Raw genomic sequence first — 25256 nt, forward strand, 5'->3', positions numbered from 1 at the left:
ATCCTTTCGAACAAGTTGAGCAAGGTAGTGAGTGTTCAAGTGGCCATATTGCTAATGCCAAAGACTGTTGATGGAAGATGATTTAGCTGCAAAGGCATGCTCAAGAGATTCACTAGTATCCATAAATTGATATAGACCACGATCCTCAATGCCAACAACCACAATAGTGTGATTTGTACGATCAACAATTGAATACTTGTGCGAATTAAATACTACATCAAGTTGAGGAGAATGCCACATAATTTGGCTCATGGAGAAAAGATTTAGTTCTATACTAAGAATGTAGTATAAATTGAGGAATATGAGATTCTTCCCACCAGATTGTATTTGGACATTGCCCTTGCCAACAACAATATAATCATCTCCTCGAAATTTCATTGAATCGGTGAAAGGTGAGAAGTCTGTGAACCAATCACGCTGATGAGTGAAGTGTCGAGAAGCACTAGAGTCTATTTAATAGGTAGAAGATTTCTCATAGTTTGCAAAACATTTCACCATACACGCATAAAATTTGGATTCTTTTTGCTTTGAGTGCTTTGCAATGTTGGCCTTAGTAAATATTATCAAGTGACTCAATTTTTGGTAGTAGTCACACCAAACTTTCTTCTTCTTCGACCTATCTTGAGACTGAATGGAGCCTTTCTAGTGAGATAATTGATATTACCTTTATCCTTGTGAAAGGCTGTAAAGGCTTGCGTAGAGGAGGACAAAATGACACAACTGCTCAACTTTTGTTTCCAATAGTTCTATCGTAGAATTTTGGTGCACAAGTCTGGAAACTTTAAGTTTTGGGTGTTTGATGAAATGCTCATAGGATTTAGACACTCTTTAGGGTTATTACTACCATATCCTCTTCCTCCATTTTATGACCAATAGCCTCTAGTTGATATTGAATGTGCCTAATCTTCATCAGATGCTCTTGTAAGGACATAACTCATCCATCATGATAGAAAATAATTGATCCTTTGGGAAGAATGCATCACTTTTATCTGATGTCTCATGGAGATGCTTCAAAATAGTCTAGATCTTTGCATTTGTCTTATCAGATAGCACTTGCGGCATTGGTCATTAGTAACTTAAAGTTTGATAAGCACGACAGCTTTTTAGTTGCACTCATTAAACTTATCTTGATTTTATCTAGGTCTAGTAGGACGAGTCCTTTTACCCAAAAAGAGCTCATCAAGATGACAATATTCAAAGATAGTCATCATCCGTTACTTCTATGTGCTGTAATTTTTGTCATTGAATTGTTGTCTGCCTTCCACCATTATGTTGGTCAAAGACAATCTCGCGCACACTTTTTGAGGCATGAAAAAGGTAAAATTTTGAAGAGGTGAAAAAATATCAAATGATTATAGAATTTGAGGAATGAATCTCAATGCACACAGGAAGATTCTGGTACATACTGTAAAAAGTACAAAGTATGGATGACATGAATCCCAAGGTACAAATTTCTCACAGATGTAGAAAATTTTGATGAAGACCTATAAATATTCTAAAAGACCCCACAAGAATCTATAGGCTAAAATTTATTTCAACCAAATTAGAGGATTTTTCAAAAACTCTTGTCAATTGAAAATCAAAACCTAGGTCGATGTAGAAGATAGAAAATATTGCAGAATTTAGGATAGGAAAAACTACCAAAATATGTCACAAACCCTAGATGCAAAAAGAACAACTCCATAATCCTTTATAAAAATGTAGAGAAACTGGGCTATGATTCTCAGAGAAAATGCAAAGAGAAAGTTGCATAAAAAAAAGGGAAAAACATGAATGCAAAACCACAAAAACTCTAAAGAAATCCCATCTACAACAAAAACAACTAGGGAGATGGTCGGGAGAGCATAAGAACTTAGAAAATGAGTGTCATAGAGAGAAAACAAACACGGGCCAAGGAGAAATGTAGCTCTTCATAACGAAAACTAGAAACCACCACAATGTTTGCTTAGAAAAATATGAATATACATGCATCGGGCCAAAAAAGGAGCCCTATTTGAATTTTCGCAAACAAAACTTAAAAATCCTAGGCACACAAAAAGGTGACAAAACCCTTGTCGATGTTTGAAGCGCATTTTATGAAAACATAAATACAAATTCATTTAATTTTTTATAGAAAAAAATGAATTGTTTGCTTCCGCCTCTAATACCATGTTTTGGTAAATAATGAAATCATCAAACGATCATTTAAAGGATTACAAAGATGATGTTTCTGTGCAAAACAATCATAAATTAGAAACTATTGAATATTTACACAAGTTACAATATTGACCATCTAATAATAAGTAATAAAGATATTATTTAAATAATTTAAAATTTTGATTTTTGATTTTTGATTGAGGCAGCTACAAAAACTGAAGGAACCCTTGTAGGTGCTTGGAGTGTATTTAAAAAAAAAAAGAATTTTTTTTCATTCCTTTTCAAAAAAAAGAAGGAATTTGTTTGCTTCATGCTATGATACCAAGTTTTGGTAGAATAATGAAATGATCAAATGATCATTAAAAGAATTACAAAGATGATGTTTCTATAACAAAACAATCATAAATTAGAAACTCAATAATATTTACATGAGTTACGATATTGACCATTAAATAGTAAATAATAAAGATATTATTCAAATAATTGAAATTAGGAATTAAAATTTGCACTTGAAGTATGATATTGAGAATTTCAGATTCATACTCTTACTAAGGATTGAAATTCTGATTTTATGCAGTATTACACCGGCGCGGGGGTGCGAGGGGATGTCAGGACGAGATTTGGGTGCGAGAAAAAAAGGGCCTCAATTTAGGGACGATAGGGGTGCGGGGGGAAGGAGGGGGTTGCATAGTATATATATATATGACTGAAAATGCTAATTACGAAATGATACTTCAATAAATTATATAACATACCAAATATAGTTGAATGGAGAAAATTGAAATGCAATTCACAAACCATAAGTTCAAACTTGAAACTTGAAACTTGAAACTTCATAACCATTACCAATGACCATTTAACAAATTAACTTAGTTCAAGATTCAAGATTCAAAATTCATTGTTCAAATATGAATACCATATATCATAAAAATGCTCATGATGACAATGAGCCGAGTAGCATGAAACAATGAAATGAAATAATGTATCATAGCCATATCAAAGTGACTACAATCAACAAAATGACAAAATGTCAATAATGAGGATGGAATCTTCCCAAGTGCTCTCTAATCATCCCCTATACTGAAGTCCTCGTCACTGGAACTACTAGACTCCTCGTGGGTAAGATCTTGATCCTCTAAAAGAACACCAACTAGCCTTACATTGGCTTTTGCTACATCGTCATCCTCATCAATTCGAGCTGGATCCTCTGGCTCCACATCCCATCGTGCTGCGAGGCTCTCCTTATACTCGCATGTCTTGCGATCTTTGAGCTGCAAAAAACCATGTACAACAACAAACTTCTCCGCTCTCTTAGATGTAAGTTTGTTCCTCTTAATAGAGTGAATGAAGCTATAGGTGGACCAGTTCCTCTTTGTAGCTGAGGAGCTAGACACTTGAGATAATAAAGTTGAAAGTTACAATTTACAAACAAACGTTCATACAATTTATAACAAATGATAAATGGTAAATCATTGAATCATAAATTAAAATCAATAAATTAAAACTCTTAAAGTTAATATTATAAAGGAGTGGAATTACAAACTTGAGAAAGCAGTTAGATGGCTAGTGAGGTGACCTTTGACTTCTGTGACCCATGACATTTCCACCACAAAATGGAATTTTTTTGTGCCATATTTTTGAGATCCACCTTTGCAATATCCGAGTATCCTACACGTTACAAGTTTACAACATAATATTAAAATAACTTAAATAAAGTTATAAGTAACAATTAAAATAACTTATAATTATAAAAAGTTTAGAGCACTGAATCAAGATTTAAGGATTACTTGAAAGACTAGCAAATTCAGACCACTCGGTGCGAATCTCACTAGTAGTCTCAGTATCATACATCCTGGCAATGTATTGAAAGAACCCATTCTTCACCTCATCATCTTGAAGTGTTGTGACTCTACCAAGCCTAGATATGTACCACTTTGGGCTCAATGCATAGGCAATCATGTGCAAAGGAGTGTTCAGCATCTCCCACCTACGGTGAATGATAGGCTCAATGTGCTTAGTATAGAATGCGAGAGTGGGGTCTCTCTCATGCACAACTCTCATCTGCCCAAGCATGGAATCAATGCACTCATAAACCTCTCCAAGGCTAGGTGAATCTGCATCTTCATATTTAATCACCTGAAACAATGGAGTAATGATGGAGACTATGTATTTTGCGTCACTCCAAAACTGATCACTCTTCATTGTCTCCTTTACCCTCTTTCCCTGCTCTATTCTGGACTCAGGCCATTGATTCCATTCTTGTGTCATAACCATGAGTTGCAATGGCTCTTGCAACTCAATCATTCTTTTAAGAGAATATAATATAATGCGTACTTGGTCTCAACTGGTTTTAGGAATTGCTTCTTTGCGAAGCTTTTGAAAAGTGCATGTGATGTATGGTGATTGCAGATAAACATCTGCACCTCTCTCCCATCATTAACTACCTGTCTAATTTAGTCAATTTTTCCCATGTCTTTGAGTGCATTGTTTATGGCATGCACACAACATGGAGTCCACCAAATATGCCTATATGCTGCCTCAACAAGCCTCCCTGCAGCTTTGCACACATGTGCTGCATTTGTCACAGCTTGGACCACATTTTGTGGCCCAACCTCCTCAATGGCTTCCCTAAGCACATGAAACTGAAAATCAGTAACTTTACGATGCCCTGAACAATCAACTGCCTTCAAAAAGTATGAGCCCTCGGTGCATGTAACCATAATGTTGATGAGTGGACGATGATAATATCCGTCCACCCATCCATGATAATGCTGCACCCTGAATCCATCCAACATGCCTTCATCTGCTCCATCAAGATCCCAACCTTGTCATAGGCTCTATCCAACACTGTGGTCCTCAACCTGTGGTCACCTAGTGGCACATATGATGGCTCTCCCTCGTTCATTGCCATGAACATCATCCTCACAAAATAGGGAGATTGAGCCACATATGTAGGGATGCTATTGGAAAAGAAAAAATCACTAACAACATCATCTAACTGGTCCCTTGTGTGCATGTTAAATAAATGAGCAATGGGGTTACTACCACTACAACTTGTAGTTGCTTTCCATTTCCCCCTATTGCTATCCCTTGCTAAATTGTGTGTAGGTGATATAGTCTCTGCTCTCTGATGCAAGATATGAGTAGATGTATCTCACTGCCCCTGGAACTGCTGTATACTCTGTACCTATTGCCTAATAGCCAAAGATCTAGGCACTGGGACTAGAAATGCCCTTTAGTTTGTTCACTTCGATTCTGTGTTTCACATTCTTAGGATTTGACAAGAATAAGTGTGGGTTCACGCCATAACCGGTCCAAAAAAGGTGTGCATTAACTCTTGTAATGCTGCCAAATCATTGTGCACCACATATATTACACTTCCATTTATTTGTGCCACCACCTGAAGGTGTAGGGCATGCAATTTTCATAGCAAACTGTTTTAGAGGGGACTTTGGATCATAAGGACCCCTAGCATACTTTGCCAAAATCTCTGAAGGGCAATCAATAGAAGGCACCCCTGGTGCAACATAAGGAGGATCTTCCTCAGATTGACCATCTACATTAGCCCCATGATCACTTCCCTCGGGCTCAGGCTCATAATCACATGCACTTCCCTCATTAATTTTTGTCTTCTACACTTTGGCCGGATCTAGATGCCATTTATAAAACTGCATTTCACAAAATAAAAATAAAATTATAAATATGATTATGAATCATGATACATTTCAGCCCAAGTAATAAATAGTAAATGCTAAAATTAAATAGTAAATTTTTAACTTTTAACTTTAAGTAGGCTGAAACTAGTTTGTTATAACTCAATAGTAAATTATTAACTTTTAACTTTAAGTAGGCTGAAACTAGTTTGTTATAAGTACTTAAAGTTAAAAGTTAAAAATTTACTATTTAATTTTAGCATTTGCTATTTATAAATATTATATAGATAAAAAAGAAAGTTAAATAGTAAATACGTTTCAGGATATTTTAAAAACAAAAAATGAATATAGATTCAAGAATGAAACATTCAAAAATTTAAAGCTGAAAGTAAAACTAAATGCTAAATGCTAAATTGATTTCTAAAACCAAAAAAAATTGTAAACTAGAAAAAAACCTACCTTAAACTTGATGAGACACTTGCCAAATCAAATCTTCTTGCTCCTCTTGATATTGCAGCCCCTTACAAAATCACCCACTAAGCTCTCACAAACTCTTCCAAACTCTTTTGCTCACTTTGCTCCTTGCTGCTCCAAAACAATGAAATGTAATGGTGAAATAAAAATGAGGTCTATTGGTTTTATTAAACCTTCAAATAGACCACATGGGATCCACACCCAATTAGGGTTAGCTTGCATAAAAAGAAAATAAATTAATAAATGCAAAAAGTAAATTTTTTACAACTTTTTGGGCCATTCAGCTGACCGCACCCCGCAAGCACTTTGGGAGCACCCCGCACTTGAGCACCCGCAATGCACCTGCGTCTCATGTCCCACTCGAGTGCTCGACCGGTGCGACTGAGGTGCGGCGACACTTTATTGGTCAGCGGGGGTACTCGGGTGCATGACGCACTCGCATCGGGTGCTTCGGGGTTTTGACCCGAGTGCACACACCCGACTTATATTGATTTTATATCTTCTTCAACATGAGGCTATGTAGGGCATGGTTTGGAAATGGCGCAGATGGGAGGAGTTTGGGAAATGGAAACTTTGGCAAGGAATGTTGGGTGTGAGGGGTATTCATGGAGTGACAACTATGAGAAGGCATCTCAAAATTTAGATTATTTAAAGTTACCTGATCCTACACACATATGATGATGAAACTTGGAATTGAACCTAGTGTTCTAAATTGCACCCAAAAGATTGAATTCTAGAGTCGAGAAAATTGAGATGAGTTCATGGAATTTTACATTTTGGACTCCCCATCTTTGTTTTGAGGCACATAGAGAAGGGTCGTAAGAAATGGTACATGGTGTAGATGGAATAGATCTCTGCAAATGTAATAATAGTATCATTTATTTCTGTGTTTTCTAAATGCAAATTTGAATGTCATATAAATGTGAGAAGAAGAGACATGTCTCTATATGGTAAATTATAAGTTAATCATCATTAGACAATATATTAACAATAATCTATCTATCTATCTATATAGGAAAGTTTGTCTAATTGCTGATTAACCAATGACCATAGAAGGATTATCTCTAGGACCATTCAATCCAATTGAAGCTACAACATTAGCACTCCCTCTTAGCTAGGGAGGATTGTTATAGAACACATTAAGCTCTCAAGCATATATATAGATATCATCTCAATCTGATATTATTGGAATGACATATTTAAAAAGATCAACATAAACCCATCAACATAGATGTTATCTTACGATATCATTTGAAGTATGATTCAACAAGAAATATCAGTCATACTTATATTCTCTTGGTATGTGCATTAGCATCATGTTCATGATGCATGTCAAAAGAATATGTTATATCTTAGAAGGATATGAGTTATTTGATTTTCGACACACTTCGAGACAACAATTGAATGTAGTCTATCAGATAACAAGTAATCAAAATGTCATGTTCTCCATCATAAGAAGTATCATATCTCCGACACTCCTAGACAACAACTTAATGTCGTCTATCATGATATCCGACACTCCTAGACAACAACTTAATGTCGTCTATCATGATATATTCGTTATCATGATATCTGACACTCTGGGACAACAATTTAATGTAGTCCATCATGATAACTGGTCAAGACATTGTTAAGATTGTTACCTTATAGTAGCAGCCTCACATCACAAACATCGATGAAAGATTGTCACCTTCAATGATGTTTTCCAAAAAAATCATGTAGAAAGTCGCATGATATCCACCATGAACCATGTCAGAGGGTGGATCCACCGTAGCTGCTTGTAGAGGGTGGAACAAGGGCTTTCAACTTAAACATCTCTCTCACAAAGAAGAATGAATTACAAGGAATTTCACCTTGACCTTTTCTTTTGTAGATAAGAACTCATTAACAAGGAATTGCACCGCTAAATTTTCCCTTTGAATCCTGGTAAGTGAGATCCTCTAGTTGCTCCCTCAAAAGCTCTCTTTGTTTAAGGATGCATGTTATAACTTGTCAGACTCCTAAATCCAATAGCAATCTTCCAACTTTCTGGTGACAAGTCGTCACTTCTTCACAATGTACATAGGAGTAGGCCCATCAAAATCATGCAATTACACACATGTATTTTTAGACTCCCTCTGAATATCAATTTTTTTGAGCTCCTATGTTGCCTTTGAAGAATTGTCAGACTCCCTCTTAATGGAAGAACCCCTTATTTCACAGCCCTAGATGTTATCACCCACAAAGATCCCTAGAGGAATATCCCTTTAGACCAAGGAATAGAACAAGAGTATCAAGGCAAATGACTGTTATTATTCATATAAGAGAGAGACTATAATAAAAAAGTAAGTATAATACTCAAAGATAATAAATACTTATCTACTCATCAACATCCTTGATACTAGTTTGTCCAATGAAGGTCCATATCAAAACAAAAAATACCTCTATAAATGTAGTGGGAATGAAACATTGGTTATTATTCCCTCTCGCAATGTAAAATTCCGACTCTTACATCATTGAACAATTTTGCATCTCATCAAATATGACAAACTTCTTTATTTCTTATAACAATACCTTAGTCTAATCTATTTCCAATTATCTTTGTATCAAATGCACATAGAGACGCTTCTGAGAATTAGCACAATAGTCTTTTTGTCATATTGGACTGATGGATGACCTGTTGCCTTTAACCAGTCTTCTTATCCCCTCCTTTTAAAATTAATTGTGGAAATGGCTCATCACGATGATTGTGTTGGATCCCATGCTAAGTAGTCACTTCCTTATTAATATTTTGATTGTTGAATAAGCTATATGTGATAGTCAACGCTCGTCTATATATTCTCTACCACCAATATCAATGTCCCTTATTTGCTCCACCACCAGTATCAATATCCCTTATTCAATGCCCAATTCAATATATAATCATCTTGGGTAATATAAATCTATGGTTTCCTTTGAATGTCTTATCAGTTATTTTATGACCTCTCATATCATGTTTGGTCAATGAAGTATGCAAAGAGACTTCCCAAGGTTTTGTCATGCCTTAGATTATTACATTGAATCATACACAAACTGTTGAATGTCTTTTTGTTCGGTTGTCGAGGATGAAGTCTCTTTTCAAGTTTTTCATATAAGGGAGCCATTAAATAACTCAAAATTGCGCACCATATGTTTTTGTCTCTACCCTTGTTTGCAGTGATATTACGTCTTAACTCATCAGAAATGGGCATATAGTATCATGGTGCAATAATTCTATACCGACGAGAGAACAAGTACATTTATTGATTTCGGGTTTTCTTTGACCATGGATGTTGGTGTAATGTTTTATGTCTCTATAGAACGGAATGCGAATAATATTTGGAACATATCTCATCCCATGTTTAATAAGATGATGAAGAATATTACAGATTCAAGTATTTTTATTGTGTTAACGTAGATTTCAATTAAAGTCTTGATTGCTCCACACATAATACTCCTGCTATTGCATACTTGATCTTTTTGACTATATTATGATCACTTTGGCGCTGTTTTAAACTCCATATCATTGCCACAAAATGAAATTTCATTTTCTTTTCGGCCACTGCAGATGCATTCATCGTGACATTAGTAATTGCTGAGTCAAGTCTTCATGACAGAGTTGAGAATTTTTTTGTTAATGATGGGCATGGGCCATGATGGAATACAAATTCATATTCTTCTTCAACACAAACATATGCATCGTATTTGAAGAAATCTCTAGTGTAAAGAAAAAGGCGGTACCATACTTTTCTCCTTTTTATTTTGCTTCGATTATTCTTTCATTGCGTGCTAAAGATTTGGCTTTGCTGCGGGGTGCACATGAAGTAAGGTACGAATTCCCCTCACCACCTATGGCCGCCCTTCCACAAAGTGGTGAGAATATTAACTCATAATAGTAATAGTCATCGAGCAAGCTAAAAGAACTTTCATCAAAACAATGAGTTCATCGAAAAGACTAAAATGATATACACCTTATCATGAGTAGATTTATAAATTCTACATAACATCATTGTCAACATACTTATCGCAGCCTTCCTTAGTATTGTTGTCCATTAGTTGTTCATTGTTGTTTTAGATTGAACACTTTAACCAATTCAAATACAATCGCTATATAAATCATTGTGTATTATGCATGTGAGTTGACTTCTTAAATCTTTTACTCCAATTTTGCACTTAGTATGACTCCTTGTCATCGCTGCATATAGATTTGATCATATTATTGCTAGTCGTTGTTGTTCTTCACGTGCGAGCTATTGCTAACTATCAAAAGTATATTGTCAAGCTTGGGAGATGGTCGATTTTGTTGAGGATACAAAAATAGGATGCGAGAAAATCATTAGTGAAGCAGTTGATAAACAGTTCCATAGACTAAAGAGCAAAGTGAAGAAGGAGAGATTTCTTGCTAATAATTTTCTTGGATGATACAAATATATTAATACGCTTTTTTGGTAGTCCCTAGTTAGAAATGCTTTACCCTGTTGTGAATGCTTTACCCATCACTATTCATTGGTGTGAAACTGAGTCAAGATGGTCTTCCTTGCTCATATTCTTTTTATTTCTACCTCACATCTCTCCTTCCATCGATTTCATATACTTCTGCACACTTTTCGCAGGGATATTATTTCCAAAATATGTCTCTCTTCTGCTTGACCAATGCGTATTGTTGCAACTCCAAATCACTCAATTCTATTTGATCTGGGAATGTCATCCACGTCATTAGCATAGAAATGTCTAGGAAATTCCCAACTGTTTTTGTCTACATTAGCTTAGTATAGTCCTCCTCGATTCTTCCTTGTTCCTTCATTATTGTTCCTATCTACTCTGCTTGTTCCTATTAACAACGAATGCAGCCTGTTATAATTTTCCATGTGGTTTTCTTCATATCTCTCATGCGAGAATGCTGTAAAGCGCAATCAGCCACAGTATCATCCCATAACAATGACTAATTCAGAAATCACATCGTTATGAGGGCTTAAATACTGTGGTTGCACATCTTGTCCTTCTAAGATCTACACTATAGATATCGCATCGTTATTCTTTCTTCAATTTGCAATTGGCTCTGATACCATGTAGATGGAATAGATCTCTACAAATGTAATAACACTACCATTTATTTCTGTGTTTTCCAAAAACAGATTTGAATATCATATAAATATGAGAAGAGACATGTCTCTTTATGGTAAATTATAAGTTAACCATGATTAGATAAAACATAATATATATGTGTGTGTGTGCGTGCGTGTGTGTGTGTGTGTGTCTATGTATAGATACATGTATATCTATATATGTATAGATATACATGTATCTATACATAGACACACACACACACACACACACACATATATAGAGGAGAGTTTGTACATATATAGATATATATGTATCTACACACACACACACACACACACACACCCACACACATATAGACGAGAGTTTGTATAATTGATGATTAACCAATGACCATAGAAGGAGTTATCTCCACGACCATTCAATCCGACTAAAGCTATAACATTAACACAAGGGATGAAGATATTAGAAATTTCTTGTCATTGCGCTACTCCCGCCATTGAGGTCTATGCAACTCTTCAAGCTGAACCTTGCATTTTATGCTTTGCATCTTCACGGAGGCGACTATGAGGAGAATTGAGGGTTTGGTAGGCTAGGAGGAAATCTTGGAAAATTTCATGTTTAGGCTTCCACCTTGTCAACTGTCTAGGGCCACCAGTATTGCTGGTTCCCTTTTGAGTTTACCTTCAAATTTCTCATACTAGGCTCACCTAAGACATGTTTCAAGATTGGTGGGTTGGAGCAACATTTCGGAAATTTCTTGCCTTAGAAGTCTATGCAACTCTTCTTGTGGCTTAGTATTTTAGCATTTATCTTTTGGTTTTTTCTCATCCTAGTTGCATGGAATGGGTAAACCAAAAATGGGGAGTGGGAAGTGTTATTTTGAAATTCCCTGGCTTATGCCTTATCCCACCTTGTTGCTAAATGCACTTTGTTTATTTGACTCATCTTTGAAACTTCATTCTTAATCATATTATTTTGAGGCACATGGAGGGAGCTTCTTGGAAATTCCAAGTTGATGGTTTATTCCCACCTTCAAGGTACCTGTACCTTGTGCTTGGAAAAAATGTGATTTTAAATATGTCCTTTCTTCATGACAAAAAAGACACTATCTTGGTTGATTTTGATCAAAGAAAGCATAAAGGAAAACCTTTTACATCGACTCTTCTGAGATCACATGCAGATTTTATCATTTCTCATTAATGTCTCCAGGAAATCGATGCAAAACCCTTCATTTTTATCACTGCAAACTGAGATTTGATGACTGGGATATGTATGTATTTGTATATGCATGCATAGATTGCAAACTTTCTGACTATTCTCTGTTTACCGCATAGGTTAATTAAGAAATGCACACAAATAATGAACACGAACAGCAGAATCCTTAGATTATTCGCATATGCCAGAACATTACATTATGCTTCATAAGATGAATGATGAATGATAGAAGATGAGATACCATGATCCCAGACGGGATATAAATACTATCTGCCGAACCTTCCCGAAGGAGTTCGTTGCCTAAAAACATTATGTTGCTACAAACTATTTACCCGTTGGCTACAGAATACAAAAACACTGACGACAATCACCCCGTCGGCTACATAAACACCGACGTCAATCACCCCGTCGGGCTACAGAAACACCGACGACAATCCAGTTGGCTGACACTATCCCTCCCCCAAAAAGAAAACTCGTCTCCGGATGACAATTACAAAATATCTGAAACAAATTAACAAACAAAATACATTAACAAAGTGACTACAACAAGAGAAATCCGCTTCTGTCACATCACTTCCACATTCATTCCGTTACATCTGTAGCCTCTGCTAACACAATACTGTCTCCTCAAGCTGAGCTTGATAGCCACCCCTGCTGCTTTCTCTGCTTCCAATACTGGGTCCACTGAGCTAAGTGTCGCTGTACTGCCTTTTGGATGACCCACTCCTCTCGAGCTCTCTATGCATCCACCAAGACAGCCTCTCGGCCAACACCTACTCCCAGTGCCTCTGGTACACAGACACTCCATGCCTGCGACAACTTCAAGGCTTCTCAATTGGTCACACACTTCACGACTGATATCCGCAACGACTGGGGGTCCAAGGGGCAACGCCCCTGCGGGGTCCTGGGGAACACACTATTTCTGTCATTTTCTGCCGATTCTACACTCTTTCTGGCAACCACTGATGCTTCCCCTTCCCTTTGGCATCATCTACTACTCATTCTGAACAACTTGAATCTGTCGTCTTTTTTTTTTTTTTAAATAATTTTTATTTATAGGAAACTTTCTGTTAGAAGAGCTGAAATCCGGGAAAAATAGAAGATGTTCCTTGAGATGAAGGTAATAATTTATCGTTTAACTGCAACAGATCTCTCCAACAATACACTGTCATAGATTACCAACTGAAACTTTATGCTTGCGGCAAATAAGGTGGGGCGCCATCAAACCTCCAAGCTTGTTCCGAAATTTTATTTTGCTCAAGCACGAACCTTGTGATTGAGAATTGTTTGTGAGAAATTTTCCGTTCGATTCTCGCTAATTTGAGCTAAATTTTGGTGAAGTGCTACATCACTTGCTTCCATGCAGAATGGTGCAAACTATATGTATTCGACCGCAGAAGCTTTCGGGGCTTGCAGATATAGGAATAAGGCAGTCGTGCAAATCTTTCATTTCTTTGGCTTCAGATTTTACAATACTTTGCGTCTCTCGCCTGCCTAGTTTGTGAAAAAATCCAGACAGAAGGTTTTAAAAAGAGAGAGAAAGAGAAGGGAATCCGCGGCAAAGTTGAAGCGGAGGACGACTTGCAGCAAAACAAAGCCCGCGGAAGTCAATTAAACGGGCGGGACAAAAGGTCTGCGGAAAGCTCCATGCAGAGGTAGAAGGCCGGGGAGAACAGTCAACCCTATAACGCACGCGCAGGAGAAGCAAATCATCCATTGCTTGAAGGAAGTCTGTGGAAAAAATGAACAGTCTGCACGCAAAAGAGAGTCCACAGCAATGAAAAAATATCTCCACAGGAATGAGAAAAGACTCCGAGCGCAGGAAGATTCCGAATCCGCGGGAAGACACCCTTGGACAGCTGTCCGCGGGGAATCTGCTCTCGGGACATAGCCCGCGGAAGGCAGAGACTGCCATGGGCCGCGGGCCACAGCCAGCGGAAACGACAGACTGCCGTGAGCATGTGTCTGCGGGAACCACAGACTGCCCGCGGAACACAGCCTGTGGGATGATTTTTTTTTTTTGTTACCTCCATTTTTTTGTATTTTTTTCTTCAATTTAAAAAATTTTTTTTTTTGCCTTCATTTTTAATTTTTTAATTTTTTTTTTACCTCCATTTAAATTTGTTTTTTTTCAAAAAAATGAACAGCATCTCAATTTTGCCTCTAAGCATCGTCATTCTGCAACGAGGATGACGAGGGAATCATTTGATCATTTTGCGATGGTGATGACAACGACATCTTCTTGGCACGGTAGGATCGGTTGATTGCATGAGGTACCTCTTGCCTGTCCAACGTCCCCAACTTTATCACTCGATTGTCGCCGACCTCTCGGATCTGATATGGTCCAACCCATCTTGCCTTAAACCTTTTCTGTTTGCTTTCATTCCGATCGTCGTACTTGAGTACCAATTGCCCCAGCTGAAGCCTGTTGAGTTTGTGATGCCACGCCTTATGCCTGTTTTGTGTCACCTCCGTCACCCAATGTGCCTGCGGTCGTCGCGCATCTAGATTATTTTGTTTCTGTTGACACCCTTCAACTAATTTTATGGTGCGATGCATTCTTTCTTCTTGTGCGGTCTGTTCACAGTGTACTGGACGATGGAATTTTTCTTTTTTTTGGGTTTGTATTGTATGTCCTTCCCTTCTTTAGCTGTAACCTCCTTTGCATCATCTGCTTCTCTGTATTCCTTCGGACACTCATTTTCCTCTTTTTCCTCACCTTCGACCCTTAGCATATTACAACTCGGAAAGAGTTTTTAGTCTTCTATTTGCCAGTGGTAAAGGCCATTCACTGAGTCTAGGTCGTCGTCATTCGATCCTCCTTTTAGTGTCAATACTCCTTCTTCATCCGGTTCCATTCTCCTCTTTCCTTCGTCATTATTTCCTTCGTCGTCACTGTCGCCTTCACCTTCTGAGTCTGACGATGCTACTTCCTCACCTACCATTTGTGTGTGCAGATCAATTATGAATCTTTTGCCTCCGCGCTCCATTGATAGGGTATTTTGTTTCCAATCATGTTTTACTTTTGCTTGCACCAACCGAGTTCGTCCTAGAATAGCATCATATCCTTTTCTTTTCAATGGAATGACTACGAAGTCCAATAAAAATGGTTGTGTTCCAATAGTTATCGGTTGCGCCCTCAAGGTTCCCAATGGTTTGATGCTGTGCTGGTCTGCCGTGAGCAACTGGAATGTCGGTGGCCACAGCGTCGGCTTTCCTAACTTCTTCCAAGTATCCTTTGACAAGACATTCACGCCGGACCCTCCGTCAACAATTGTGTCTGTCAAAACATTTCCCAAGATCCCCATCTCAACGACCGTCGGATGTCTTCCCGTCGTGAGCGCCACAAGCATTAGGTCTGTTGCCGTCGTTGGACTACTGCCCCTTCCTGTGTTCTCTGTTGCTTTCGAAAATGGTGTATGATTCAGAATGGCCGTCCGTAACTGGGGCATTGTGAGGAGGAGGTCACTTATCTTGACCGGTATCTCCGTTTGTAAGATCTGCCATACAATGTTTTATTCTGCAAAGTTCCTTGCCAAGGTGCCGGTGATGTCCTTCAACTGAGATGTCCCTACCGATGATGTCTTTCCAATTTTCGCCTGCGCTTCCCCCAATTTTCTTTTTTCCTCCGCTGACAGTTTTGCTCGCCTCCGCGTAATTGTCAAAACCTCCTCTTCATCCGTGCCGATAGTGATTAAGTTTACTCTAGACTTTGGGCACTTGGCATCTTCATGGTCGCCGGGTCCGCACCATCTGCATAATAATTTCGATGTGTTTGCCGCTGTCCAATCTCGCGCAAAATGACCCCACAAATTACATGCTCGGCATTGAACGATCGGCTGGCCGTTTGCATCATACTGGGTTCGACTTCGGCTCCCAGTATTATTGTTATTGTTCGCATTGTTGTTGTTATTTTGCCCTCTGTTATTATTCCTGTACCCTCCAGATGTGGCACCTGCGCTATTCGTATTTCTGCTACTGCCTGACAGGGAAGCCTCCTGTGTAAGAAGCACCTGCGGAAATCCTTTTGTCTTCATGTTAAAGGGGCACTCTTTTGTTGAATGACCCATGATCTGACAAATGTCACAAAATTGGTTCTTTGGACACGATCCTTTAGTATGACCGTCGGTCTTACACTCTGTGCACCACAGCTCACTGCCTTTTGGCTCCTTCTGCATGTTTTTAAACTCCTTCATCATGCGGATCATGTCCTTTTGTAGGGCACGAACTTTCTTACTGTTGCCTTCATCATCGCTGCTATCACCTCCGGTAGGCTCATCGTCATCTGAATCAGATGAGCTAGTCTTCGTCTTCTTCTTTGTCTTTAGCTCACTTTCGAGGTCCAATGCTTTGTTATAAGCTTCCGTATATGATGACGGTGGCACACTTTTCATTTTCCTCCGCAACTTCGAGCGTAGGCCTTCCACGAACCATTTTTTCTGAAGTCCGTCCGCCGGCTTACTTTCCATTTTGTTAATCAAGTCTTTTAATTTCTTGGCGTAAACGCGGACGGTATCGTTCTTCCCCTGCTTAGTATTGAAGATCTCTGCTACAATTTCATTTTCATCCCGCAACAGTTTAAATTCTGCCAGAAACTCCTTTTTAATGTTATCCCAATTGTTTAGCTTTTGTGGATCTGTATCAATAAACCAATCAATTGCTACGCCTCGTAGGGTGGCCAAAAATTGCCTCATCCAGTCATTTTCATCAGTTATCCCATTTGCCTTCTAGATCGTTTCACATGTTTTGCAATGTCAAATGGGATCGGCCGTAACATTGCCATTGAACTTCGGCAGTTTCTCTTTCGGTCTCGCCATCACGATTGGTTTATGTAAACAGGCGTTGCTCAGTCCTTCAATACTGGTGCTGTTTAATCCTACACCGGCGGACTAGTCTCCCACACCAGCGGTCTGCACTCCCACATCGGCGGACTGTTCTCCCACACCGGTGGACTGTACTCCCACACCGACGGTCTGCACTCCCACACCGGCGGATTGGTCACCCACACCGACAGACTGCACTCCCACACTGGCGGACTGTTTTCCCACAACGTCAGACTCAACAGCTGCGAACCTTGGTGAAGAAGGGTGTTCTGAAGTTGTCCCCTGCGGAAGTATATCCTGGACGAAGAGTTCACTCCATGCTCTTGCTCCGTTGGCACTTCGAGTTGTGGGAGTCGATGCTCTTCCGTCTAGATTCTCTTCCCTCGGTGAACACAAATTCAAAAACTCCTTCCGTGCTTCTTCCACCAATTCCACCTTTTGCCGAGTTTCCTCCAATAATTCTTCCGTGCTTCGGTTTCCGTTGGCAATCTTCTGGAATCTCCTTCGGCGTTCGGCTTGTTGTGCCAAAATTAAATTTTCTTGCGCAGTACGGATTCCATCTTTTCACTTGACCTTATTCCGATCCTTGTTAAGCTGATTTGGCATTAATCTTCAATCCTCCCACCTTCCAGGTTCATAAGGCAACGGCGCCAAATGTTTACCGCATAGGTTAATTAAGAAATGCACACAGATAATGAATACGAACAACAGAATCCTTAGATTATTCGCATATGCCAGAACATTACATTATGCTTCATAAGATGAATGCTGAATGATAGAAGATGAGATACAATGATCCCTGATGGGATATAAATACTATCTGCTGAACCTTCCTGAAGGAGTCCGTTGGCCACAAACATTATGTCGCTACAAACTATTTACCCGTCGGCTATAGAATATAGAAACACCAACGACAATCACCCTGTCGGCTACAGAAACACCGACGTCAATCACCTTGTCGGCTACAGAAACACCGACGACAATCCAGTCGGCTGACATTCTCCAAGTTTTGCCGAGTACTATATTTTTTTGCTAGGTGTGTTTTTACATGTCTAACTTTCACATTTTTTATTTGGCAGAATAAAGTGTGGGTAAAAGTGACGATGCAGGTAAAACACTGGTTAAAATATGTTTTCACATGTTGCTTTTCTATAAAGCCATACGTTTTCTCTTTCAAGATGTCAATTTTCAATTTTAATAGACATTGTAATTAAACTTTATGTAAAGATGTTTCTCTAGGAGATTTTAATTTTTAGAACTTTTGAAGTTGCTGAGTCAAATATTGTCAGCTTGCTGAGTGCTGTTCTAGTTTGAATCTGCATAATAATGCATGTAAATTTCTTGATGGATTACAATCCATACTTCTTTTATAGATATTCCCTGAATGAATTTCTGAAATTAGATATTACTGAATGATTGGTTGTTTCAGTATGAAGTTCTGAATTGATACCCTGAATTGTTAATTGAGTTTGTTGGATGAAATGATGCCTGAATTGGTTTGCTGATTTCAGGATGAATTGGTGTTTGATGATGATTTGATTGCTTGTTTCGATTTTGTTCATTCGATCTTTGTTGATTGATAGATTGCTTGATTTCGTAATGTATTGATGATTGATGATGTATTGATGTTTACTTGAAATCTCCACATATATGCATTTTCTTTATGAAATAGTCCCACCCTTTTGCGCACCATCGTTACTCTTGAAAACATAATTTAATTTACTTGCAAAGACGCATACTGTTCGATTCCTAATTTATTGATTGAATGTATCCACCTCCTGAAGAAGTCACCACCATTCACAAGCAATGAATCACCACACCTCACTGCTGCCTATTGAGAATAATAATTAATTTCTAAAGTGTTTATATGCTTCATTCATTCTCAATTGCTGAATGATTAAATGATGATGATCCATGGATGTCTTCCTGTAATGAAATGATCTCCCTGTTATATCTCGTGTTTGAGGGAGTCCTAACTTCTCATTGTGCCTTTAATCATTTACTAACCTTGGTAATTTTTTTATCATATTTTATATATTTTTAAAATTTTTTTAGGAAGTCCTATTTTGAAAAGAGGACATTACAATGTGACAATGTTTCTTAGGTTGGAAATGCATTAGGATGGTATAGTTAATTAAATAATGGTTTATGCTGTCTTGACAAAATGCATATTGTTGCAGGCTTTTGTTTCAATTAGTAAACAGAAAAAGGCCTGAATATGAGCTGTGCCACTGACAAAAAGGAGTTACTATTCAAGATTTTCTCCTTGTTATTCTTTGGAAACATTGTGCTTCCAGAATGGCATTTATCAATAATGATTTGTTTCTAATTGAAGGCATTTAGTTGGGCTACCTTTGTTTTGGATTTAATTTTACTTTCTCTGTGTAGGGGGATGAAATTTTATCAGTTAATGGAACAAGCGTGCAAGGGATGACATCATTTGAAGCAGCTTCTCTAATTCAAGGTCCAAAGGAAACATTTGTTGCAATTGAGGTTGTTTATGAAAGCCACGTGCACTTTAACTTTGGTATTTATAATTTTCTTGGAGTTATATATATATTATTGTGGGCTTCTGTTGAATGTTGAAATATTGGCAGGTTAAGCATGGTAATTGTGGTGGAAGCCAAAGGGTTACTGTTGAACGACAACAGACTGTTCGAACTCCAGTATTTTATCGTTTGGAAAAAGCTGATAATGGAAATGAATATACAGGATATATAAGGCTAAAAGAATTCAATGCATTGGCACGAAAAGATTTATTGATAGGTATGCATCTAATTTGCAAGTATTGCAAGTTTGTTTTAGATAATTATTTGAAGTCTTTAAATTATCTTTGAAGCTCACAGGTACTTGAAATAATTAAACATTATAATGTTCCTTTATGCTCTTATTTCAAGCAAAAAAAAGCCACAGATGGATGTGTACTCTCAAAATACCCTTGTGTAGACATGAAATGAGCCTTTCTATACAGCCTAAGATGAGACCCATTAACAGAGGCAATAGAATAAAGTGAGAGTTGCAGGTTTAATTGTAACTGGAGACCAGCTGAGAAGCCTTTTGAGTGATTGGGACACTGGGGCACTTCATTGAAAAATTTGGAAAGTGTGATGGGTTCTACTGTTTCTGGACTCATCACTAGGAAAAATAGCTCCAGGTTGTGTATTTAAATGTAGATGAATCCATCACACATAAGACTAGTAACAGAGGCTGTATTTTAGATGTGGTGTTCAGCCTTTTCTTCTTTGATTTTTCAGGATGTGGAGCATTTGGGAATCTTGTCAAACACTCATAATTCATTAGTGTATATGACTACTTTGTAAACATATATTTGGTTTTCCTTTTAGCTGCATTGGATTTTGGTTGTATTTTACTATAGTGGTCTTCGATGCATTAAAGCCCCATCGGAAGGTATACAGTGGTGGCATTGTTGCATGGGTGTTTGGGCATCAAGAACACAGTGTAAGATAAAAATTTAGTTCTCTTGTAGGCAGCAAACATATAAAAACTAGCAACGAAATAGTGATATTTTAGAAAATATAATTTATCCACAAAATTATCAAAATATTTTAATATTGCTAAAATAAAGAGTTTGGGTAATTTGGTATGGCATTTTTCAATTTATATTTAAAAAGTGTAAGCATTTATATACTTTATTTTGTACATTGTGAATACTATTTCCCGATCTGTAAATATGAATACGTTATTAATAGATATGAAATAAGTATAAAAATTACAGCTGAAGTGAGATGTTCCTCTAGCACACCCACTGGACCCAAACAACTAAAACACACAATGTACCCAACCCATCACCAATACAGCCAAAACCCGTACAAATGTCTAGCATTGAAACCCTCCCAAAAAAGTAACCAAAGTGCAGATACAACCAGATACAATCAGAAAACATAACTAATGTGAACAAGGAAAGGCATAGAAGTGCTAGCAAAAGCGAAACCACAAATCCCTAACACAACGAAAAAAAAGCACCAACAATTGAAATCTTAATCAGGATGATCGCCACCACACATTGGAGTAGTCAAAGTGAGTAGAGAACTCACATTTCTTCTCCTTGGCAGATGCCCTCTATGGCATTTTGGATCCAAAGATGGCCCTACCACATTCTGAGCATTAGGGTTTTCTGCACATCTTCGTGCCAAGAGATCCTTGAGAAAGACGTAGTGCTTGAGAGCATGAAGACCAATTTGAGCAGCCATCCTTCGTTTCTCTTTTTGCTTATTCGTACTCCAAAGTAAGAAAGGACGCAACTAGGGGGTTGAATTCACTAATATGAATCCAAACACCCTTGGAATAACAAAGCCTTCGCCTGGTCTAGCATTTAGAAGAAGAGATTCCTTACTCTCCACTTCTTCCTAACACATTGGAGCATTAATTGAGCAGTCTCCTTCAAACACAATTCCAAACACAAACACCAGGCCATGAAAAGGGACAAAGCATTTACTTTGGAATGATTACGGTATTGTGTTGGCAAGATATGCATCCCCAAAATAATTTTGATGTGAATAAAGAAGTTGTCATCTTCAAAGGTGAAGATATTGCAAAGCCACTCTTCTAAAACCCTGCTTAAAAGGCCACCATCATCTTCTCAGCCTTAGAGAAAAGTTAGCCTGCATTCTTGCTATGCACATCCACCAACTAGAAACAAAGAGCATGAAGAAATATCTCGAAATTGAACACATAAAAAACAGGGATAAAGGACACATGATAAGAGGAGAATTAATTTTCACACAATTCACCAACTCGATCATTTATATGACCAAGCATTGTCGCATCAAACATTCTTGGTTCAAGTACATTTTGTTATGCATTAATGATCAAAATTCAAATTGGTACCTCATCATTTGGGAAAATGATCACCTCATCATTTTCAGCCAAGTCGACAACCAGCTTGGAGAAGTCATGAGGATCTTGATTGCCATCCCTTCACACATGAGAGATTTAAAAAAAAATTGACCATTGAAAGAATATCCTTCATCACCTTGATAATTTTGTCCAGTTTTCAAAAACAAGCCCCTCTATTCATAACAACATTTGTAATGATTTGGGAATCACCTTCAATGTGAAGTTCCAAAAAAGAGAGCTTCTTGGTGAGCCTAACTTTAAGTAGAATGGCATTTGCCTCAACAATATTTTCTATGTCTCGAGGTAGTTTCTTCATGCTCCAAGCAATGATTTTTCCTTTCCCATCCTTAGCAACACATTCGGCCTTGGATAGTCTAGGTTCCCCCACTAGAAGAACCATTAAAGATAATTTTAATCCACCCTTCTTTTGCGGGCTCCAAACATTTGAACTTTGAATCTCATTGGAAGGATTAACCCCAAGAAGCCCATGAACAAGGCAATACAATGTATATACTTAACCTTATAATGTTACATTTATTTATTATTTCAAAAATTATTCATGTTTTGTTAAAATTAAATGCATAATATTTATAAAAATATGTTGGCTAAAAATTTGGTAAACCACTGTAACCACAGCTTACAAAATGGGAACTTTAGGCAACGGTGTAGTGAGATAAATCTCTCCTCTCAGCAATAGGGGAGACTCCCTTCTTATCGTAGGTGACTACAACAAAGACCTAACTGGAATTAACAAAAGGGTGGTTTAATGAATCAATTACTCTTTTTTTAGGAATAATTTTACATTAGCAACTACTACTTGCAATTAAGCAAAATGAATCTATTGCTACGGGAATACCGGTGGCTTAAGTATTGACGTAAGAACAACCTTAAGACAACAGTTATATCTTAACTTGTGTGGTTGATAGCAAGAATCCAAAGTCTCCTACAAGCAACAATCTTGAAATACAAGGGCAAACAACTAATAAAGCTCAAAGTTTTTGTTCAACTATCCAAATACGAAATAATATACTAAGAAATCAAGCTCGAAGTCTTCAAATCCTAGTACTTGCAACCACTATCAAACTAGATTAACCTTGGTTATGAAAGCTTAAGTTCTTTCAAAAACAACATCAAACACTCAAATGCTTTCAAAGAGATAAGTAACAAAGAGAATGAATCAATGTAACATAAGAGGCAATGATCAATTCCAAGTATCTCAATAAAAAGTTTGGGAAAAACTTGCTTCTTTATTCTCTTTAGAGATTTGCAACAAGAAATACAAAGCTTTCTAGTCACAAGCCAAACTTCTCCTATAAAGAAAAAGATGATTATTTACAATGAAGTCTCTTTTAGAAATTTGTTTAGCGATCCCCTCGGGATTCGTTACAAGGGCTTAGCCGCTTCTTATGTATTATAAGTTGAGTGGTTGTATTGGGCATTGATAGATCAGTTTTTTCGTGCAACGACAACTCCACTCTAACAAGTGATGTTAGAGCTTGGTCACAGGTTCAAATCCTTAGATTCTCAGGTAACGCTGAGGGGGAGATTGATAGAAATTTGTTTAGTGCTCCCTTCGGGATTTGTGACAAGGGTTTAATTGCCTCCTGTATACTATAAGTTGAGTGGTTGTATCAAGCATTGATAGATCAGTCTTTTGGTGCAATGATAACCCCACTCTAACACTCTTCTTTATATAGGAAAAATGAATAGAGAAAGGTGGAGGAAAAAGTGGAACAACCTCAACCACCCATACTTATTCTAACCAACTACTCTGACTTTATTTAAAGTTGCATGTCTAATGTGATTGCAACTAAACTACATGAGATGATTATATAGGTACATGTTATCTTGTATTTACAACATGAATGCTCTTTACATGTAGTCTTCCTATAACTATTTTACTTAAAGCATATAAAAATTTGAAATGTTCATAGGGTCTCAACAATCTTTGCGAATTTTTCTAGTGAATTTCGCACAACCTCGGCATTGGGCTCACTGGTGTACTCAACAAGCATTTTGATCTTTCGATATGTGCTAGCTGCCTCTGAAATCTCCTTGACAGAAACCTCCTTTTTGCTTTGTAGTTCATTATAATGAGCACTTCCAACTTGCATATGTATTCATTAAATTGAGATTGAAATCATCCACTTCAAGCTATAAGCGAATTGTTCCAGTGAACTTTGTAAGAATATCCTCTTATTTCCCAAGTTCATCATTCTCAGTGATATATCCACATGACAACTTCTTGAAGCATTCACTAATCATGTGTTTTTGCTCATCAATCTTCACTATTGCTGCCTCTGCATCCTTCATGAGTTGTTCTAAAACTTGTTCTTTGCTAATCATTAGATGCCTATAATCATGATACATCTTAACAGATGAAATGACTTCATAACCACATAAACTCTCCAAGACAATCTCCACCATACTCTTCCAAGCACCAATATCCCTATCTAACAATTGTAATTGTTGTTTAAGTGATCCGTGAATATCACTTAGTTGAGTAGTAACTTCCTCACCCTTTCTCAACATTCTGTAAATATCACGAATGAGTTGATAACCTTGTGATTCAATGCTGGTTACCCATTCATCTATGACATGTGCCTTCTACTTCTCTCTTTCTGTACATACAATTGAAACAGGTTCACTACTAGCGGAGGACTTCTTAATTTCTCCAATGATTCCCAATAGATGTGCATTCTCCTCTTTGAGTTTCATTTTCCTTTCCCACAGTTGATCATTCTTTCAAGAAAGAAAGTTAACTGCCTCATGTGCATCCTGTTGATAACTTAGCCTTGCTTGTTTACCAAGTTCAACCCTTGTGATTCTGTAATCAGCAGGTTGCATGTCTTAGTAGATTTCTCTAGAAGTGGTTCAACGACTTCAACATACTTGATGTGATTTTTGTCAACCACTATTTGAGAAACTGTCTTAGCTTTCTTATTCTTTGAGACCCTTGGTTTGCTCACTTGCCTGTCAGATTCCTCAGGTGGGATTTCTTCTTCCTTTTTTGTGTGATAGTGCTCAACCAAGG

The 25256-nt window shown here is 37.6% G+C and overlaps 1 protein-coding gene across 2 annotated transcripts in view; it reads left to right on the plus strand.

Moving 5' to 3' along the window:
- Nucleotides 1-25256, plus strand: part of LOC149566313 (Peptidase S41 family protein) — a 317692-nt gene that overhangs the window by 67459 nt on the left and 224977 nt on the right. For both annotated transcript variants that reach the window (XM_089819719.1, XM_089819720.1), the window contains exons 4-5: nt 19754-19858; nt 19963-20131. In XM_089819719.1, coding sequence (XP_089675845.1) covers nt 19754-19858; nt 19963-20131 — 274 coding nt within the window. The remainder of the gene's footprint in view (nt 1-19753; nt 19859-19962; nt 20132-25256) is intronic.

This window comes from Cupressus sempervirens, chromosome 3, assembly GCF_028749045.1.
Source record: "Cupressus sempervirens isolate cs-2001-9-10 chromosome 3, ASM2874904v1, whole genome shotgun sequence".
Taxonomy (NCBI): domain Eukaryota; kingdom Viridiplantae; phylum Streptophyta; class Pinopsida; order Cupressales; family Cupressaceae; genus Cupressus; species Cupressus sempervirens.